Here is a 21,399-nt window from a genome sequence, read left to right as displayed (position 1 = left end):
GTAGCACTTTACAATTGGGAACAAACAGTAATAAAACAATACTGGGTAATACATATAGACAGAGAGATAAGATAGCCCTGCTCGCAAGATTACAATCTATCATCATCTCCATGTATTTATATAGCACCACTAATTCCGCAGCACTGTACAGAGAACTCACTCACATAAGTCCCTGCCCCATTGGGGCTTATAGTCTAAATTCCCTAACACACACACACAGAGACAGACAGACTAGGGTCAATTTGTTAGCAGCCAATTAACCTACCAGTATGTTTTTGGAGTGTGGGAGGAAACCGGAGCACCCGGAGGAAACCCACGCAAACACGGGAAGAACATACAAACTCCACACAGATAAGGCCATGGCTGGGAATTGAACTCATGACCCCAGTGCTGTAAGGCAGAAGTGCTAACCACTTAGCCACCAATGGTAGTTTGAACACAAGGGCATGTACTACATCATATTGCCCATTGGACTAGCTAGAATGCAAGAAAAAAAGTATTGAGTGGGCTGTGTGATCAGTCACACAACAATGTTGGTCAGAGGGTTGTTGTCTTGTTTTAGCTTTGTAAAGAGTGGTAATAGGGTAACCTAGGGAGATTAAGATGCTGGTTGAGGAATATTATAAGCTTGTTTGAAGATGTGGGTTTTCAGAGAACACTTGAAAGTTTGTAGACTAGAGGAAAGTCCTATTGTGCGAGGGAGGGAACTCCACAAAGTGGTTGCAGCCCAAAAAAATTCCTGTAACCCGGAATGAAAGGATGTGATGAGAGTCGAAAAGAGACACAAATCTTGTGCAGTACAGAGGTGTCGAGTTGAGAGATATTTTGAGAAAAGTGAGGAGGTGTATGTCTGTGCAATTTTGTTGATATCTTAGTAGAAGAATTTTACATTGGATTTGTTGAAAGACAGGCAACTTTTACACTCAGATTTTCACTGCTAGGATCCTAATTGTGGAAGTTGCAAGACACATTCTATAGTATATATTATAGAAAACAATTGTGACCAGTGTTGAGACTTCAGATATATATATATATATATATATATATATATATATATATATATATATAGTATCATTTCTGTGACTATACCCAAAGTGCTTGTCATTATTAAAGGCCACATATATTGAAGAAGTAAAAATTGTAGACAGTCTAAGTTTCAGCTTTGTTCAATGCACAGTTTCAGAAGAGGGGGACTCATAGGATAGAATAGGGCTCATGCTTCTGACAATCTGTTCCCAGCTTCATTTCCTCTCTACCACTAGGCATGGTGCTGGTTTTAGTTTTCACACAAAATTGCAATTGTAATAAACTTGTTAGGGTTTCGGATAGAGTTACACAGAATTTTGCTTGGGGGACGTCATCTCTGCACAGACTGTGGCGTGAAACACAAGGTAAACTGAATTGCACATAAAAGTTGCACAGTTCAGTCATAACGAGGGTAATCAAAATACCCTGACAGTTATTTTACAACACTGGGAGTTAATTCTTAGAATGTAAAGCATGGTGGATTTAGTGTGAATGGAGGATGACGTAGGGAGCATTGATCCCTGTTTGATCTCATAATGTGTGGAATTTCCAAAATAAATCATACTTACTGTGCTTTATTCCATCTATCTTCCATTATGCTGAAAAACTTGTGTACATTTGATCCCTACCTGATCCTGCATTCAACCTACATCCACCATGCATTAAACTGAATGTAATTCTAGTTCTAAAAATAAACACAGCGTAGTGGCAGCAGATACTTGGTAAAAGAAGGACGCTCTGGTATGTTACAATCTCCCAAGTGAACATGCTCTTAATCAGTTTAGTACTCAGAAAGTATGAGACATGACATACACTGAAATCCCTGGATGAATCACTCTTTTTGTACATGGTATTTGTATTATAAAATGAAACATTGGTTTCCCACAGTGTATAGAAGCTTTGTGAGGTTTTCACAAACTTTAGCCAAATGCTTTTCAAATTCCATTGAGAGGACAATTATTTGATAGGAATTGTCTGATTTTGCAGGTCTTGACTCCTTACATATACGGGAGATGTCTGACGCACCTCCAAAAACATCGCGGAAAAGGAAAGTTCAGTCTGCCGCTGTACTCCCTGTTACAGCTCCTGCACTGGGGTCCCAGCCTGTCATCGAAACAGATGCAGGGGGCTTAACTAATAAAGAAAGCTTTCTTCTGCATGGACGCTTCTTATCAGCTCCTGCCCATCCTCATAATATGCGTTGGGATACACCACTGAGCTCTACTTCTCCTAGGTATGAAACACACCACATCTAAATAACTCCACATTGATAAAACATTTTAGACAATGTCTACATGGTGATCAAAACTGGTGAATATATATACATATACTTAGTCATGTGGACTTCTCAAATTTAGATTTTGATGTGACTGAGAAGATAAACACTGAGAAGATAGCTACAGGCTTCTGCTTCAGCCTTATCTAGGATATTGCTGTTAGTATCTCACTGTAAAAACTCTGAAACTGGTCGTCAAAGTTTACAGGTGCCCATACACAGGGTGTTCTCGCTGCTCGGCCCAACAGTCCAGTGACAGAAACTGTGTCATGTTTGACAAACAACGTATATACACTGATCAGCCACGGCATTAAAACCACTGACAAGGGAAGCGAATAACATTGATTATCTTGTTACATTGGCAAGGGGTGGGATATACTAGGCAGCAAGTGAATAGTCAGTTCTTGAAGTTGATCTGATGGAAGCAGGAAAAATGGGCAAGTGTAAGTATCTGAGCTATTTTGAATGCATCTTTTAATGCTGGCTATGATAGAAAGGTGTCAGAACACACAGTGTATCACAGCTTGCTGCATAGTTGCATACCAGTCAGAGTACCCATGCTGACCCCTGTCCACCACCTAAAGTGTCTACAATGGGCACATGATTGCCAAGCTGCACACACAGTGGCAAGGCTAGTTAGTACGCTTGGACCCTATTTATACAAATGGTTTGAGGAACATGACAAAGAGTTCAAGGTGTTTATTTGGCCAGCAAATTCCCCAGATCTCAATCTGATCGAGCATCTGTAGGATGTCCTGAATAAACAAGTCTGAGCCATGGAAGACCCATCTCGCACCATACAGGACTTAAAGTATCTGCATCTTAGTGCCAGATTTTTTGATTGAAAAAGTAGCTTTATTTTGTATAAAGTACAAAAAACACAGTTCATACATTTCATTCAAGTGTACACAGTACACCGTAAGACATGATCATGCATACGTTTTAGTACAATACAGGGCATAAAGTACAAGACATGACATCCTACACTATATACATCAAGTACTGCACTAACCATTCAAACTTAAAACGTATCACAGTGCAATAAAATAACATTGGATGTGAGGGGGAGGTAGGTGAGAGGGGTAGGGTGATGGAGTCACGAGCAAAAAGTTTTTATTGAGGACAGACACAAAGGGAAGGGTGCATAAATAGACATGACATTCAATAATACTTCATGCTGTGGAGGGGAATGGGTTGGAGGGGGAGAGGGAGGGGAGCACAAACCAAAGTTTTTTATTGAAAATAGACATAATGGGGAGGAGGAGAAGAGGAGACAACAATCAATCAATTACAATCAATCGTCGTCTTCATCTTCCTCAGGACTGTCAAGGGTGTTATAGTCTCTTAACAGGCTGTGGATAAGCCTGCGACAGTCCTGGATGGTCATCTTCTCCCGCTTCAAGATGAGGCGGTTCCTGGCAAGCCACATAGCGTCCTTAAAACAGTTCATAAGGCGCCAGGCCTCCTGGATTGCCTCAACGGTGTGAGTCCCAGGAAATAATCCATAAAATACCGAATGGTATGAAAGGCAAGTCCTGGGCACACTGTCCTTAAGTTCATGTTCCAGGGCATCCAACAATGCCTGTGCAGTGGGGCAGTCTCAAAAGATATGTTGAGCAGTCTCCCTCTTGGTAATACAAAAGGGGCAGTGGACATATCTGCACAGGTTCCGGGAGTGCATAAATGTCCTGAGAGGCAAACCCCCCTGAATGGCCATCCATGCAATGTCTTTATGTCCATTAGTCAGTCTCTTAGAGGCCACATTCTCCCAAACATGTTTGGCCGTGGCCACAGGGAGCCCTGGAACAGACTCCATAATGTCCTTAGCTCTGATGAGCTTGTGGATAGTTTTAGGTTTCCACAAGTCTGGTTTAAGTCCCTCCAGATGGTGCTCCCTCACAAATTGTCCAACATCCAGGTAAAACCAAGGTGTAGTCCAGTTGTAAGGGAAGGAGCTGTCCCACTTGTCCCAACCAAGTTTCCTCCAAAGAGGAAGAAGGAAAAAGCGGGACATGGACTTCCCAGCAGAGCAAACGTTCTTTTCAAGGAGTGTCCTGCGGATACAGTTGCAGACAAAGAAGGCCCGCAGCATGGTGGGGATGTCAGGAATCCCTTTCCCACCTTTGTGGGGCTCCTTGTACATAACAGACCGCTTCACTCTGTCCATTTTGGAGCCCCAGATGAAGTGAAAGACTGTCCTCGTGATGGTCTTACAGACGGCAGCAAGAGGTGGCCAAGCTTGGGCCGTGTACTGAAGAACGGGAAGAATCTCGTTGCGCAGTACCAGTGCTTTCCCTTCGATGGTAAGAAGTCTGAGGCTCCACAGTCCAATCTTTTGCCGGACTGTTGCCAGTCTCTCTTCCCAGCACTTCAGGGCCGCCTCCTCTCCACCGAACCAAACTCCAAGAATTTTAATGAAGTCCGGCTTGATTGTGAAGGGGAATGCAGCGGGGAATGACAGGTGCCACTGACCAAACAGCATTGCCTCTGACTTCCCGCAGTTGACCTTTGCCCCTGAAGCTTGGCCGAAGTTGTTGCAGGTCTGGACGAGTGCTGCCACCGAACGCTGATCAGCGCAGAAGACAGTGACGTCGTCCATGTAGAGCGAACACTTGGCCTCTAGTCGGTCTGGACCCGGTGCGGTGATCCCTCTGATCTCTGGGTTTCGCCTGATGGACATCGCAAAGAGCTCTATACAACAGACAAAAAGGAGAGGTGAAAGAGGGCAGCCTTGTCTGACCCCGGACAGTACAGAGAAGGGGTCAGTCTTCCAGCCGTTCACCAACACCGAGCTGTAAATATCAAGGTACATCAGGTTAACATAAGAACAAAACATATCACCCAATCCAAACCTGCACAGAACCTTACGCATAAAACCATGAGAGACACGATCAAAGGCCTTCTCCTGATCAAGACTGACCAGGGCCACATGTGCGTGGCGGTCTTTGATATAATGAACCGTGTCCCTCAGCAGCGCAAGGCTGTCTGCAATCCTTCTGCCAGGAATGCCACAAGTCTGATCAGGATGAACAATTCGCCCAATGACAACCTTTAGCCTGTTGGCTAGTACCTTGGCCAAAATCTTGTAGTCCACGTTCAGGAGGGAGATGGGCCTCCAATTTTTGAGGTCACATCTCTCTCCCTTACGCTTATACAAAATCGTGATCAAGCCCTCTCTCAGAGTAGGAGGCATCCTGCCCTCCACCACCATCTCCTCATACAGCTCTAGCAGGTCCGGGCCAATGAGGTCCCACAGCGCTACATAGAGCTCGGCTGGGAGGCCATCACTGCCCGGGGTCCTGCCCGGCCTAAAGGATTTAGCGGCAGAGTGCAGCTCCCCCAAGGTGAGGGGGGCATCCATAGCTGCCCTACCTGTAGGATCAATAGGGTTAGTGATACCTGACAGGAAAGATTCAGCTGCGTCGTCGTCTGTAGTCTTAGGGGAGTAGAGTTTGCCGTAGTAGTCTGAGACGACTCCCATGACGCCCTCCTTTCCCCTCCTGGGGGTGCCAGTCTCGTCCCGCAGTTCAGTCAGGGGCGTGTGGCCGGAGTGGAGTTTTCTGAAAAAGAAAGAATTACATTTCTCACCCTTCTCCAGATTCTCCACCTTGGAACGGAAGACGATGCGATTGGCCTCTTCCTCGAAGTGCCTTTTCAGGCCCTCTTTGGCCTCAGCCAGATCATCCTTCACATCCCAGCCGCAGAGTTGGAGATCCAGCAGGGACTGCAGCTGACGCTGAAGTCTCCTGAAGTTCCTCTTCCTCTCGCACGCCTGTTGGCGGCCTTTAGCCTGAAAGAAACTGCGAAACTTGCCCTTGACATACTCCCACCAGTTAGACATACAGTCAAAATACATTTTGTCATTTTTCCACATTACATAGGCATGCCTCAGCTCAACCATCACCTCTTCCTTTCCCAGCAGAGCGCAGTTCAACTTCCAAGAGCCGGGGCCGGGAGGGAACCCGTGACCCAGAACACCTTCAAAGAGAATGGCCCTATGATCAGAGAAAAAGCAGGGAACCATGACATGCCTGTTTTGTCTTACCGCTCTCGATGTAAACACAAAGTCAATCCGGGAATGCACTGAGCCATCGGGGCGACTCCAAGTATAATTCACAGAGCCGGCCCCCATGGATCCCACTGCATCCCGCAAGGATGCTTCGGCTACCATCTCCTGCAACAACCTGGAAGAAACATCAAGTTTAGCATTAGTACAGGAACTCTTACCATCTTCCTCTATAGGACAGTTAAAGTCCCCAGCCATCACTACCGCCCTGGTGGTTGCGAGCTGGGCCCGCAGGGTCTGGAAAAGCTCCAAACGCTCATTCTTACCCGGGGATGCATACACACAGATAAGCCTGATAGGCTCACCCGCCCAGGAGCCATCTACGATAAGCAATCTGCCGCAGACAAACTCCTGAACGGAATCTAGTGTGAAGAGGCTTCCCCTGATAAGAATGGCGACCCCTGCAGACTTACAGTCACTCCCCCCAGACCAATAGGAGGGCCCGTGAGACCACTGCCTCCCCAGATGCCTGTAGGAACTAGAGAAAGGGAGAGAACATTCCTGCAACATGTAAACATCACATTTCTGACTGTCAAGAAAGGTAAACACAGACTGACGTCTAATCTTATTCTTCACACTCCTCACATTAATGGTAAAAAGAGAAAAGTTAGCCATTAGTTGGGAGAAAAAAGAGAGTTAGCACAGTCAATACATTAGTTACCCTCCTTGTCCGGTGGGACTTGGTCCGGTCTGCCCGTGTCCCCTTCGGGTGGGAGCAGACCTTTCTCCTCTAGCTGGTCGAATAGGCAGATTTGGGGCAGTTGCAGGAATTCTTCCTCCTCCTGCTCAGAATCCAGCAACTCATCCACCATCTCTACCAGGGCCCCCTCTGACGGGAGAGGGTCCTCTTCCAGTTCGATTGCCTTTTTCTTGGAAGGGTCAGAGTCGCCAGCTGGGCTGTCCAGCTCCTTCCGCTTCCTCCTTTGTTTGTTCTCATCACCTGCAGACACAAGAGGGAGGAGGGGGGGAAATCCTCCAGGGAAAGGGAGGGAGCTGCAGTAGCGGTGGAGGGGGTTAGTGCTACTGCAGGGGGGGGGGTGTTGTGACAGCGGGGAGGGAGGGGGGTGCTGTCACAACAGGGGTGGGAGATATCTTACCAGCTCTTGGCTGCGGTGTGGGCTTCTGTTGCTTCCTCTGGGCTGGCTTGGGCTGCAGGGCAGGGGCAGGTCCGCTTTCCGGCAGTCCAATCCCGGCAGCTGCAGCGTAGGATCTGGCCCTCTGGGGGCAGTCCCTGTAGATGTGGCTGGCCAGGCCGCAGAGGTTGCAGGACAATTTTCTTGGGCAATCCTTGGACTCGTGCCCCGCCACCTTGCAGTTCCTGCAGGCTTAGACCTTGCAGCTTCTCGCCATGTGGTCAGCTTCCCCGCATTTTCTGCAGTTCCTCGGCTGATCGGCATAGTGGAGGAGGCCGGCAGAGCCGCCCAGGGCAAAGCTTGATGGCTAGGTGTTGGAGTCCGTCAGTTGCCGTGCTGTCTTTCCTCAGTCTGATGATAATGGACCACTTGCCTGTCCAGAAGCCGTTGACATCCAGGATCTTGGAGGGGTCCTTGACCACGGAGCAGAAGCGGCTCAGGAAGGTAGCGATGTCCTTACCAGGGGTGTGAGGATTTCTCATGGAGACCGTGACTCTTCTCTCCTCTCTCTGGATGGGGCAGTTCCCCACGAAGCGGGAGAAGGGAGACTCCGGTCTCGCAGTCTTCACTGCCTCCCAGTACCTCTTGCAGATGGCAATGGAGGCGAAGGTGATGTACCAGATCCCTTTCAGGTAGTTCTGCACGCTGAGGGTTTCAGCCTTGGAGAAGCCCTGGTCCAGGATCATCTTCTTGCCGAAGGTCTCGGCCGTCATGTCTGGGACCCTTCCTTCCACTTCCTTCAGCTTCAGGACCACGGTCTGCCTCATCCAGGGTTCCAGAGTGGGGGTCTTCTGGGGGGTGTCCTGGTTGGGCTGGCCTTGTCCGGCAGCAGCAGGGGCGGTGGAGGCAGAGGTTCCGGCCACGGGGAGAGGCTTCGGGACGGTGTTCTTTCCTCCCTTCTTCCCAGGGGCAGGAGCAGGGGTGGAGGCAGGAGCTGGGGTAGCTGAGGCCATCGTCCTGGCTCTTACTGGGGTAGAGAGGCTGGTCTTCCGGGGTGGAGGGAGCAGTGCAGATGTCCTCCCGCTGGGTAGAGAGGAGCAGGGGCTTCCGCTGAAGAGGAGGCGCTTCTTCCAGTGGAGCAGGGCCCGAGGAGAGGAGGGCTTCTTCAGCCGGAGGTGCTCCCGGCGTCTTCTTCCCGGCAGGCAGGGGGGTCGGCAGCGCTTCTTCCCCGGGGTCGGTCTTCTTGCTCCTGGCCGGCTTTGATCGGGTAACACAAGTCTCAAACAGTTCCTCACCAGGGTTAGAGTGTGCTATCGGATGAGCCACACTCAGGTATGTCCTCTGGGTTTTGGGCAGGAGAGAGACAAGTGCACCATGCAGCAGAGTCTACATCAGCCCCTCACCAATGTTAGAGTGCGCTATCGGATGAGCCACACTCAGCATAACCTCCACCGGGTAGTTGGTAAGCTGATAAGAACAGATACTACACTTGATCTTAGCCAAAAGGCCGAGAAGCATCTTAGTGCCAGATACCACAGGAAACCTTCAGAGGTCTTGTGCAGTCCATGCCTCAACGGTTCACAGCTGTTTGGCTGGCATGAAGGGGAACTACAAAATATTAGGGAGATGGTTTTAATGTTGTGGCTGATCAGTGTACAAACCTGTAAGATCTGACCATTCGGTGTTCAATGTTTATACAATATCCTTCACATGTTGATCAGGATCATTTTCGGATCTAAACCTGCTGCAGTTTGCGACTCGTTATGTCTAAGACTACCTAACTGGCAGGCAAAATTGCATTGTGTAGGGGTACCTTAAATTAAGGGGTGTTTGGATATTGTGTACTATTAGCGAAGAACAGAATTTAATGTAAATGTGACATTTGTATTATTTTTGCGGCACAGAGAATATCATCACTCTTTGAGTGTTGAGCTCATTCCAATAAAATACATGTGATAATTAGTTCTTGTATTACAATACCTAAAAACACTAAGTTTTATTTGTGTTTTTTTATGTCTATTATATTAGGCCTTCATCCCTTTCAAGCACCTTGAGAAAAGAGCACACTGCTGCTGATCCAAACTTAAGTAAAAGTGTATGTGGAAATGTGCTCAGTAAATCAGGGTAAGGACATGTGTGAAATCATTATTCTAAACCAATACCCCAGTGTGAGTGACCAGTGACTATAGTATAAGTAAAATGCATACATGGGCCAATAATTCTGAACATACAAATACTATTTCATTGTAACGGCTTAAACATTAACATACTTTTTGTAACAAAATGATATATGATTTGTAAAGACATTTCTTTATTGAACTTTTACATGCTCTACCCAGTTTACATTATACAATATACATTGTTAAGGATTTTATTAACAAGTTCTGACTTTGGTTATGTCAGCATTGTCTTGCGGGTGCATAAAGTTATGTACTTTGCATACATACAAAAGGATTCCATATACTTAAGATTTTACATCTGTCTTCTGAGTTGCATGTATGTATATCATGTATACGACATATTTATTTAAATGGTTATTTATTTAAAATATTTATTTAAATAAATACAAAATAAATACGTTGTAATTCTTTTATTCTATTATGGTATTTTGTTTGTCTTGGAAAGAGGAGGCTGAGCTTCTCACGATCTTTGGGTTTTGTCTTTTGATAATTCTTGGGGATTGACACACAACAATCCCTGGTAGAAGCAGCAATCATCCCCTCCAAGCAATTAAGAATAATATTATATGGTTGCAATTTTGGATACATTTTAATATATATTGATCCTGCTTGAGACCCTGATTGATTGAAAGTGTAAGCTGATAGCCTAAATGGCTAGTGAACCATTTAAGATACACAAGATGACTAGTTCAAATCCCGTATGAGGGATTAGTTTGAAATATAATTTAATTTGAATTACGTTTTAATATTGGGTTGTGATGGTAATGTGTTTTGATTAATATCCCTGGTTCATATATACATTTTATTGGTAATAATGTATACTTATTTCTATATTGGACTCAACATATGTTTATAAATTGGTTAAAGTATAATCTATGCGCTTTGACACTGAGAAGTAATTATATTCTCGATAGTAGTGTCTTTAGTTAGTGCCCATTGGTATTCTTTGTTGGATACACTATTTAGTGACATATAAAGACACACATGGGACTAGATTTACTAAACTGCGGGTTTGAAAAAGTGGGTATGTTGCCTATAGCAACCAATCAGATTCTAGCTGTCATTTTGTAGAAGGTACTAAATAAATGAAAGCTAGGATCTGATTGGTTGCTATAGGCAACATACCCACTTTTTCAAACCCGCAGCTTAGTAAATCTAGCCCATGAACTTATAAACCACTTCATGTTGTCTAGTGGCACATGTATTATTTTATTTTTATGCTTCAGCTGAATGTTTTTTTTTTTTGCATATTCTGTAGGATAGATGTGGACCTGTCAGCTCCTCTATCTTCTCTTGAACAAGATCCTGAGAAGCTTTGGCACATGTCACATTACACCTGTCCTATAGTCTTACAGAAACTCCTGCTGGGTGAGGAAGGCAGTATGTGTAGGTGCAGTAATCACCAGATTCCCAATGTCACAGACCTGGTGTTCGACCAGCTGATAAACAGCAAGACATCGTCCTCAGAGCAGATCATTGTTGTGTGTGTTGTGTCATCTCTGGACTCTGAGGAACAGCACAACAGGGATGTGCTGGACCAATTGTATGAAAAAAAGAACCGATACAGAAGTATGCCATGCATGCAGGTGTGTGCCACAAGATAACACTTTCACAACTCGCATAAAATAATTGCCCATTTTTTGACAACCAAATCAAAACAGAACAAGGTATCCCATTGAAAGTATAGGTTGACTTCAGGGAGTAAATATATCAACCTGAGAGTTTTCTGGCGGGTTTGAAAAACCAATCAGATTCTAGCTATCATTTATTTATTACATTCTACAAAATGACAACTAGAATCTGATTGGTTGCTATAGGCAACATCTCCACTTTTCAAACCCGCTGGAAAACTCTCAGCTTGATACATTTACCCCCAGATCACTAACACTTCTAGAGCAGCTGTAATAAAGCACATCACTTTGAGGGGAAAAACAACCCCTACAATCTGCTGTGCTGTCCTTCTAAATGGCTCTTCTTAACTACTTAAAATAACTTCTCTTCCAAAACAAAACTTAATTTTAGCACTTAGGAACAATAAAAAGCTTATATGTGCGATTACCCTGCACTGAGTCAGGAAATACCTGGTTCAACCAGATGTAAATTCCCACTACAGATGCCACATCTACTAATTTATGTATGAAAACAGAAAAGTATTTAGCATATGGACCTACATAATCACTTTTTTTGTAAATGTCCATTTTTCAGAGAATGACATAGATTTTGTTGCAATAATTCACATTTACTCTTGCAGTGTTTTGTCTCTGCAGCTTAGTAATAAAATATGTATGTTTCACCAGTCCTCAACAAGTGCAATGTACTAAATCCTTGAGATGTGTGAACCTATCTCACAAACGTGGCTATGTACTGCATTTTCTGCACTTTGCTATTACATTACATTACATTTATATAATAGTCACTGGTCTAAGGAGCAGCCCATCTTTTGGACCCAAAGCACAAGAATTTTGTGGAGTCTTCTGGAGACCTGTAAGTGCGGGCCTCCCTCCCAGATCCCACATACTTCACTATTGAAGAGATGCGGAGGTTGGGCTTGATGATGTGTTTGTATCACCATGCCCACAGCTCTGCTGTGCATTCCGCAACTTGCGGCCACGTGCAGCAAGGACTGGGCTATGATGATGCTATCACATCAACAAGCCCAGCCTCCGCCCACTTTAATAGTGAAGTGTGTGGGATCTGGGAAGGAGGCCCGCTCTTCCAGGACACCATGAGACTCCCCGATATTCGGGAGTCTCCTGGACATTCCGGGAGAGGAGGCGAATATGACTTCTTTACATAGTAATACTTCTCCTCTGGCATGTAAGAGTATATATATATATATATATATATATATATATATATATATATATATATATAACAAACCAAAAAAAAGATATATATGGTGGCGCTAATTACCACAACGTAAATACAGTTTGGATAGACAACTGGTATAGATAATATATAAGGTCCAGTATTGAGGGATCAGTCCCGAAAACAACACTTAGCTCGGTTGAGAGCGGCAGCCTCAGGATACTTGTGGCCAGATGGTTAGTCCGGATAACGATAATGCTGCAACAGAAAAACAAGTAGGGCGCCCCAATGTGTAATATCAAAATATGGTGTTGGGAAGATGTAGTAACTGCGTACCGTAAAGATGTATTCAAGAAGTAAATGGTCATATGGAGGTTTCCTCTTCAGAGGTAATCCCTCTCAGTCTCCATCAGACATAGCGACAATGTAGAAAAAACAGAACAGAAAGTAACATAGTGCAGTATTGTTATATATAAAACTGCACCAAATCCGGAAATAGTCCTCCACCAGGAGACAGAGTGCTAAAACAGGTAGTAAACCCAAAGGTGAATAATGTGGCACACAGGTGCAACATGCATCCCTAAGTCAATAAAAACTGCGTACCAGATAGTCACAAGACCATGAGCTATCTTAGACCATATATATAAGATCAGGCAATTCCTCTGTCACAACCTCATCCAATGGCGGTAATGAACAAGAATGAATTTCTGTGTGCATATAAACAGCAGCTCCTCATCTAGTGTGCAGACATCTCGTCCCCAGACTTCAGGATTGAATGACTGTACACTGGATCCAAGGCGCTGAAACCAGTTTGTAGTAGCAGCCAGAAACATGCAGGTAATCCAGGAACAGACACATGTTTATTAAAAGAGAAACTATTTGTCTATGTGGGTGTAGTTTTAGTGCCCCTTTTTACTGAAATGGTACATGATATTTATATATATTTGTGTTGATCAGTACATATGTCACACTTGTACTGTTTTACAGAGCCAACTAGACTCCTTCCGCCTTTTGAAGTATGACATCACCACATGCAATATGTTCACAGGTCACAAAGATCCCTTGCTCATTCAACGGCACAATGCAGCTCCAGGAATGATCCTGGTATGAACACATCTATGCAATGACGTATGATTTACACTGACATATTTACAATATGTAAAAATTAGGACTACAGTCTGCAGAGTATTTTAGTGCAGATACATCATTACAATTATGTGTAGCTATGTAGTTATAATAAACAATTACAGTAGAAGTGTTTAATCAATGTGTTGTTTAGTCATTGTAATGATTGAAATATTGTTTTCAATGACTGTGCACATAGTTTTTCTCACATTGTCCATTGGGTGGCACTGTTAATCCTTACCACATCAGTTCACTAAATAAAATTCTCTGAGTAATGCCAGAAAAAGTGACATGTTATACTGCCATTTCCTTTCAAGCAATTTATTACTGGCAAATATTTTCTATTGTTTACTTCACAATGTGAACTCATTTTTTCTAAGAGACAGAATGTGGATTGATTACTCTCACTTTTGAGAAATATTATAGAATTCATTGCATTTTAATTAAAAAAATTCTATATTAATATTTTTGTATATATTTCAGTTTTGTAGGATACTCCCTTCCATAATACATAAATGGCTTGATTCACCAGTTCCCAAGCTCAAAAATCTGCTTTGTTTTACTATATATGCGCAGTAAAACAACAGGGAATATTTATTGAAGTGAAATTGCACTTGTGGATACCTGGGGAGATGAATTGGAGGCATGCAATCGCAGCCTTTTACAGGCAGGGGGATGCAGTTTATACAGAGATCGGGCCACTTCTCCGGTTATGCCTCATAAAACTTGCAGCTCCCCACGCCGTGGTGTAAAAGATATGTGTTGCTGATGATGATGATGATGATAATGACCACTTGTTAAAATAAATAAATAAATAAAAAAAAGATTGTGGGCCCACCCCCAGAACAGTAACCAGTATCAGTTTATAGCCTAGGCTGGGAACCACTAATGTGAGGGGATAATCATCAGGGAGTTCCTGACAAAGGCAGCAGCCAGCACTAGACTATGACAGGATGGTCACAATATAACAGGGGAACCACAGGTTGGGTACGGGTTATCGGTGTTGAATATTCCGACACCGAGGACTCCTCCAATTAAAATCCGAATCTGTAAAAAAATGATTTAAAGAGAAGCAGACTTACCTGCATCTCGACGTTGGAGATGTCCGATGGGCGCAGGATGCTGACCGCAAGTGACTCAGACTACTGAGGTGTTCGTCAGGAGACTTTAACGTCAGTGCGACTTCTATCCCTTTTAATTTAAAGCGGCAGTGTTTGGTTAAGTGTTTAAACCAGAGGTTCCCAAACTGTGCGCCTAGGCTCCATGGGGTTCCTCGGTGGTCTCACAAGGGTGCCTCGGCCAGGGCCAGTGGTAAGCAAGGTGGGGGACTACTTGGTAATTATTTTGGCTTAGGGGTGCCTTGAAAAAATTTTGGAGACCCTAAGGGTGCCTTGAACTGAAAAAGTTTGTAATCTACTGGTTTAAACATTGCCGCTTTAAATTAAAAGGGATAGAAGTCGCACTGTCGTTAAAGTCTCCTGACGGACACCTCAGTAGTCGGAGTCACTTGCCATCGCCCCTTTAAATTTTAGCTGCAAAGACGCCGATCTCCCGCGAGATGAGAAAAACCAGACTTTGATACATTTACCACCTGGTGTATTCTTATAGCTAGGTTGGATTAAGTGATCCGTTAGCTGTTGTTGTAAGAGAACATTAATGTGTGCACGGAGATGGTGGTACAAATATTGTTATGTTTCCTGTTATTTTGTATCTTTTGTTTCTAGATGTACATGTGTGGGAAGCTGGTGTTTGCAAACTACATTTTTAATGGATATAGCAGATCAATAAAAGACCTTCAAAAACAAATTGTGAAAACTAGGAGTGACTATCGAACAGGATACCATTTACCAAATGATTTTAAATTTAGGTAATTATTTTTGTAATGTAGTTTGTCTATGTACAAGTTTATTTGTTATGTGTTTTTGCTTTAGTACTACTTAAAGATACACATAAATCTATTTTAAAGGGATGAAAATTGATCTGTGAAATCAATATATTTACTAATATGACATCTGTTTTCCAATGGGCCTTTAGTATAAATCAGTAGATTATTAGAATGACTGACTTGTATGCAGTCACACAGGAAACGAACTGAGGTCCCATGGTGTAGACAAGGTTGTCATAATTTGTAAATGGCAAAAAAAAAAATCTTCATTTGGACATAATTCTATAACACTACTATATTGCAAATGCTTATTTTAAATAAATAAATGATAGCTAAAAGAGTAAAATAAATTGCAAAGTACAGCTAGTGCTGTATTAAAATATGGGGTCATTATGGAGTACAAATGTGTAAAAACTCAGAGAGAATTGGAAATTGGACTGCAATGCCAAACGTTGTTTGTATTACATATATTTGCATATATTGTTTGCTGAAAATGAAGCCGAGGTGTTTATTAATAATACATTTAGATAAGGGACGGCAGCTTGCTCTGTGTTTCTTACATTTGGTGTTTTCGTGTGGGTGGATATCCTGCATTGTAACATGCTTTGCTAAATACTAGTTGCCTAAGATAGCAAAAAACAAAATAGCTGTCCAAGGCATTTTCTATCAGAGTACAGAGATCAGAGAGGAAGGTTCAAGGACTAGAGGTATCTATTAAGTAACGTCACATGGGGAGCCTGCTGTGACTCATACAGGAAGCAGCAGGTGGTACTTTACACACACACTAGGTCATCTGCAGACTGCTCAGTTCAATTTCCTGAACAGAATCTCATTCATTTTTATTATCTTTTCTTCAATGTCAAGTAAGAAATGTTGGGGTATCGGGGTTCACCGATACTTCTATCAAGCACCTTCAATGTCAGTCAGATCTTTCTTTGTTTTCAGTCGACTGGTGAACAGAAAATACTCAACACCTGTATGATATAATGCTGAGCAGCTTTATTCTGTTCCAATTTGAGACCACTTCAGCGCTTATTTTTATACATGTAAGTCTAGCGGTATAGATTCTGAACAACCAATTATAAGACAGTAAAATAATGAGAGAAAATCAATTAACAATATATATATAGTTCAGTTTTACATCAAAGATCAAACAACTCTTTCTTCTTTGTGTGTTATCTCTTTCCAGGCTTTTCGCCAATATCCTTGTGCTGCCCCCATCTTTGAGTCCTTGGGTTTTATCTTATCAAGAACGTTGCTACATGTTCTTGGAATGTTTTCGTTGATGGGAACATGGCGCTGCGTGGCCAACCTTGAATAATTTGTCTTTTTAAACTGAAAATAATATCTGCTTAATTTCTCTTAAAGTCATAGCATAACATATTAGCATCTAAAGCTTAGCACATGATAGATATTAAATCAATAATCATACAATTCCACTCTAACAGAAACAACTATGACAACAGCTATGTGTTACACAGACTGCCATTTATTTCTGACAAAACTCTGTGCCTCACTTTATAGTATAGGAAAGACATTGCAGATGTTTAGTGTAGTTTACTCACTTAAACCCCCTGTGGTCTTGTTCACACTGTCTAGTTAGTAATCACATAGAAACACTACTACACAGACTACAAAGTGCCACACAGTTACCTGTTTTTTTTTTTTTAAATCTTCTCTAGCTTTGTGTATGTCTGTGAAAGGGCATATTGTGGTAGTACAGCATGGCACAATTCCACACACAGGCTCATACCATACTTGCCAACTCTCCCGGAATGTCCGGGAGACTCCTGCATTTTGCGAAAGTCTCACGGACTCCCGGGAGAGTGTGGCAATCTCCCGGATCTGCCCACTTCACTAGGAAGTGCCCACTTCCTAGTGAAGTGGGCAGAATTAGATACCAGACGCCGCGATTCCCGGTGAAAAGCGGCATTTCCCCCCCCCCCCCCGCTGCCAAATGACGCGTTTGCGTCATTACGTCACGGTGGCGGGTCCATAATGACGCACATTTTGGAGCCCCCCCATCACGCTCACCTCCCCCGGCAGGCTCCCGGAAACCAACTTTCTAAAGGCATACCATTGTGCCTATTTAAACAAATACATTTTATATCCTTCTGTATATATGGACAACTGTGCAGTTCCGCTTCTCCTTCTCTGTATACAGGATATAACTGCCAGCACAGGATATAACTGCCAGGGCTAGAATATTCTGTATGTATGAATAGTACAGTACCATATAATGACGCTGGAAGTTGTATTCAAGGTTTAGCAACTATGTGTTGCCCTCTCTTCTGTGGACTGCCGCTAGTGGCTGCATGTGTAGTGGGGCCTATTGGTGTCACTATAGAGAAATTGATCATGTACTAAGGAAGAGACGAGAAGAGTTCGCATTGATTTGGAGCGGTGTAGAATAATCCTGTCCTCAATATATTTCAATATGGACGGGCTTGTTTAAATAAACTGTATTATCAGTATGTATGGTCATTTAAATGTTGGCACTTAAATCAATATCAGTCATAATATTGATTTGGAATGTGTACATTACTTAAGGAACTTAATAAGTATTTAGAGTTAGCGAAATGTTTCTTTGGAGTATCTTACATTCAGTTGGGGCTAATTTTAATTTAGGTTTGAAAGGTTTGTCCCTGGTAATCCAACAGGCCAAGAAAGTGGTACATATTATTTTGTACTGGTGCTATATTGAAATCACCCCTTAAAACTGTTGCACCAAATAGTTGTCAGGTTGGGACCATCAGGTAAATTCTAAGCACTCATTACATAGTTAAATGCACATCAGATGACAACACCTCCCTCTATTTTATGGCGAGCTTCTTAGTTGCTGGAGCAGTGTATTGTGTATTCCAGCCCTGCTCTTGTCAGGAAATTTCTGTCTTCATGCTCTCTGCACCAGCTGGGACTTTTCTTGCTCTGAGATCTATTGACAAAGGTGCGATGAGCCATACAAACAGCAATTTTCTCCGTAAAATGGCTATCGCAGTTATGAAGGGTTCATGCAAGAGAAACCTTAGATTTCCCCTGCCATAACACATTTATCCTTGCTTAATAAATAAATTATATATATATATATATATATATGGACTGTAAATTTATCCAATTTACAAAGCTATGAAAAGCATGCCCAGGTGATCATTAAAAAGCAAGAACCATCGCTTCCGACCATCGCAGCAGCAGCAATGCGAAGCCCCCCATTGTAAAGAAGGGTCACTTTCACATCGCATACAAGGTAATTTTTAATGTCTGTGATACGTTATGCATTGCAGCGTTATGTAACCTGCCTAAATGCTGCCGGGCCACTCCCTTCTCTATTGTTTTTTAAAACTTATATGTAAGCACAAATATATTGATAGGAACTATTTTAAATCTAAAACACAATAAGGGTTGTACCATGTGTAATGTGTTTAAATGTACGCTTGCCAATCGGCAAAGTGTCTCTGGAACTTGTATTTAGATGTGACGCTCCAATTTGGTCTGTTTAATATTTAATGCAAATGAATGTGATGATGGAGTGCAATATTTACATGGCACAATAATTTATTGCCATATTTTATGACTTTGATGTTAAACTAACAGGGTTTCTGTTTTTAGCGCATTATTATCTGGTAGCATGTTCAATTCTGCATTTATCTAATTTTATATTAATCTCTATTTATACAGCTATGAAGGACATCTGAACGATTCATCTTTCAGCACAGCTCAAAGAAAAGATAACACCGTTCTTAAACAAATCGCTCCAAGGTATAAATAACCCAGGACACCTCATACAGTACTCCAAATTATCTCGACACTAATGACTTATAAACTGACTAGTAAGCAACACTCATTACAATGACAAGAGTGACTTATAGCATATACTAAAACAACTTATTGGTACACTGGAACTGTTCATTTTTTCCTACAACTTTACAAAATATAGACCAAAAATAGAGCTTTGAGGATGTTTCAGATCTGCTGATCTTATCCTTTCCCTGTTGTCACTAAAATCTTCCTTATACATCACCAAGCTGAAGGGAGATAGAATAAGTAAACTATCGAGATTCTATTTACTTTCCATTTCATGTCATTGTATGCAATTTATTTGGATCTTGATCCCCCTCTATGAGCAGCAGTGCTTAATAAGTTGGTGCCTTATAAATAAAGGATAATAATTTCCTCCAATGTATATGAATGGCTTCCTCCAACATCAGAACATGATGGATAACATTATCTTCTTGTACAGTAGGAAGAACGGGTTGACCGTCCACTGGCCATCACATTACTTACTGCTAGCTGTAAAACAAAGCGCACAATATTTCAAGTCAAATCTAAAGAGAACTTGTACAGCTTTGTTATTTTCACTTTATGTACAAACTAGATAAAACATGGGTACATATGTCATACTGCATAGAGGACTTCAGTCTTTTACATGTATTTATAAATAATTGAAGCTGTCCTACTGTTTTATGTGTTAATGGAGTGATAGAATACTGCCCCTTGTGGTCACATAATGAAAATGTGTAAAAAGTAGATTTTCTTCATCAAAACATTATTCATACATATATGTATCATTGTTCCACTTGTAAAAAGAGTGCTACAAGACATATTGTTTTTATATTGTCATGGTTTAGTATAATGTTTGTTTTAAACTGGTCACCTGTTGCTTTGATTAGACTCATTTACCTTATCTCATACAAGAACAGTCAAGTTGGGCAAACAGAATATTTATAGCGTTTTTCAGATTAGCTTGCCTCAGTATCTTGTGTAATGTGTGGTCACTACTTAGTGAATCATGAGGCACGAGATTAACTTCTGTTTTGTCTTATCTACAGTTTGCTCCTTTAAATCAGTGGAATTGGTAGACAAGGACAAGATACACCCACTGGTGTTAAATGTTGGAGAAAAACGTATACAAGTCAACCCAAAGTACTAATCTAATTACATTGGGGACAGATGGAGAGCTGTGTTATGCTACATCTCAAGCATATTATCATACGCAAAAAATACTGACTACAGTTTTAAATAGAACACAAACAACGATTGTTCTAATTTCATCTATCTGTATACGTCTTGCTCTGTACTGTTGTACCCTGTATGGTCCACTATTCGTATAATACTTTGTATCGCGCTGCGGAAACCATGTGGCGCCATATAAATTAATAATAATAATTATACATAGACGCATTGGCACACCTATACAGACTTTCAGAAACAAAGCCCCAAGCTAAATTTTATATCTATTAGCTAAGATGCTTAACACTGGAGCCACTGAATGATAATGACAATGATATATATGTATATAATACATATAATGACATATATGTATGTTATGAATAAATTCAGAAATAAGGATAATGTTGACATTGGTACAATCTTACACTATTTCAGGCATCTTCATATCTGAAAAATGAATTCGTTCAATGCATGTACTACTCAAAATGAAAATATTGATGTAGTTGTAGCATTCCTAGTAGAGAAAAGTTATTAACCATCCCCTTGTAGCATTTGTATATATTTTTATTTTCCGATTTCCTCACTCATCCTAACTGAGTAGGCTGGAAATCTTACTTGAGTTTGGCAGCCAGGCAAAGCAAGCCATGGGTGACCTTTACAGTAATGGTAATGGACAAAAAGATCATGTGAGAGTATAGTTACCAAATAAAAGGATAGAAACATCAAGTATTGATCACTGATCCACCTTGCAGTTTGCCATGCTTGGTGAGTGGCAATATGAGACAGCACAGGTACAAAATAAATCATTGTGCACTGGTTCTAGGAGCCTTCATGTCTCACTCTTTATAGAAAGGATATAATTCCTTGGTCATTGCATTATGAATGTAATGACCCAATCCTCTAACCCCCGCTGCCTCTTCGCCACCTTCAGCACTCTCCTGGCCCCACCCCCTCCACCCTGACTGCCGACTTCTCCTTTTTCTCCTCTAAAATTGAGGCCATCCGACTTGATA

General features: G+C 42.2%; 1 protein-coding gene and 1 pseudogene across 1 annotated transcript in view; one reads left to right on the top strand and one right to left on the bottom strand.

The window, feature by feature from the left end:
* Nucleotides 1-21,399, top strand: part of LOC142152615 (uncharacterized) — a 38,023-nt gene extending 16,624 nt beyond the window's left edge. The window contains exons 6-12 of the mRNA XM_075209418.1: nucleotides 2,014-2,260; nucleotides 9,470-9,565; nucleotides 10,880-11,207; nucleotides 13,417-13,533; nucleotides 15,279-15,421; nucleotides 19,115-19,195; nucleotides 20,266-21,399. Of these exons, the coding sequence (XP_075065519.1) occupies nucleotides 2,014-2,260; nucleotides 9,470-9,565; nucleotides 10,880-11,207; nucleotides 13,417-13,533; nucleotides 15,279-15,421; nucleotides 19,115-19,195; nucleotides 20,266-20,278 (1,025 nt within the window). The 3' untranslated portion in view covers nucleotides 20,279-21,399. The remainder of the gene's footprint in view (nucleotides 1-2,013; nucleotides 2,261-9,469; nucleotides 9,566-10,879; nucleotides 11,208-13,416; nucleotides 13,534-15,278; nucleotides 15,422-19,114; nucleotides 19,196-20,265) is intronic.
* LOC142155740 (U2 spliceosomal RNA) lies at nucleotides 8,804-8,960 on the bottom strand (annotated as a pseudogene).

The sequence above is a fragment of the Mixophyes fleayi genome, chromosome 4 (assembly GCF_038048845.1).
Source record: "Mixophyes fleayi isolate aMixFle1 chromosome 4, aMixFle1.hap1, whole genome shotgun sequence".
In the NCBI taxonomy this organism is placed as follows: Eukaryota; Metazoa; Chordata; class Amphibia; order Anura; family Limnodynastidae; genus Mixophyes; species Mixophyes fleayi.
The sequence above is the reverse complement of the archived record's forward strand: the minus strand, read 5'-3'. Positions and strand labels throughout refer to the sequence as shown.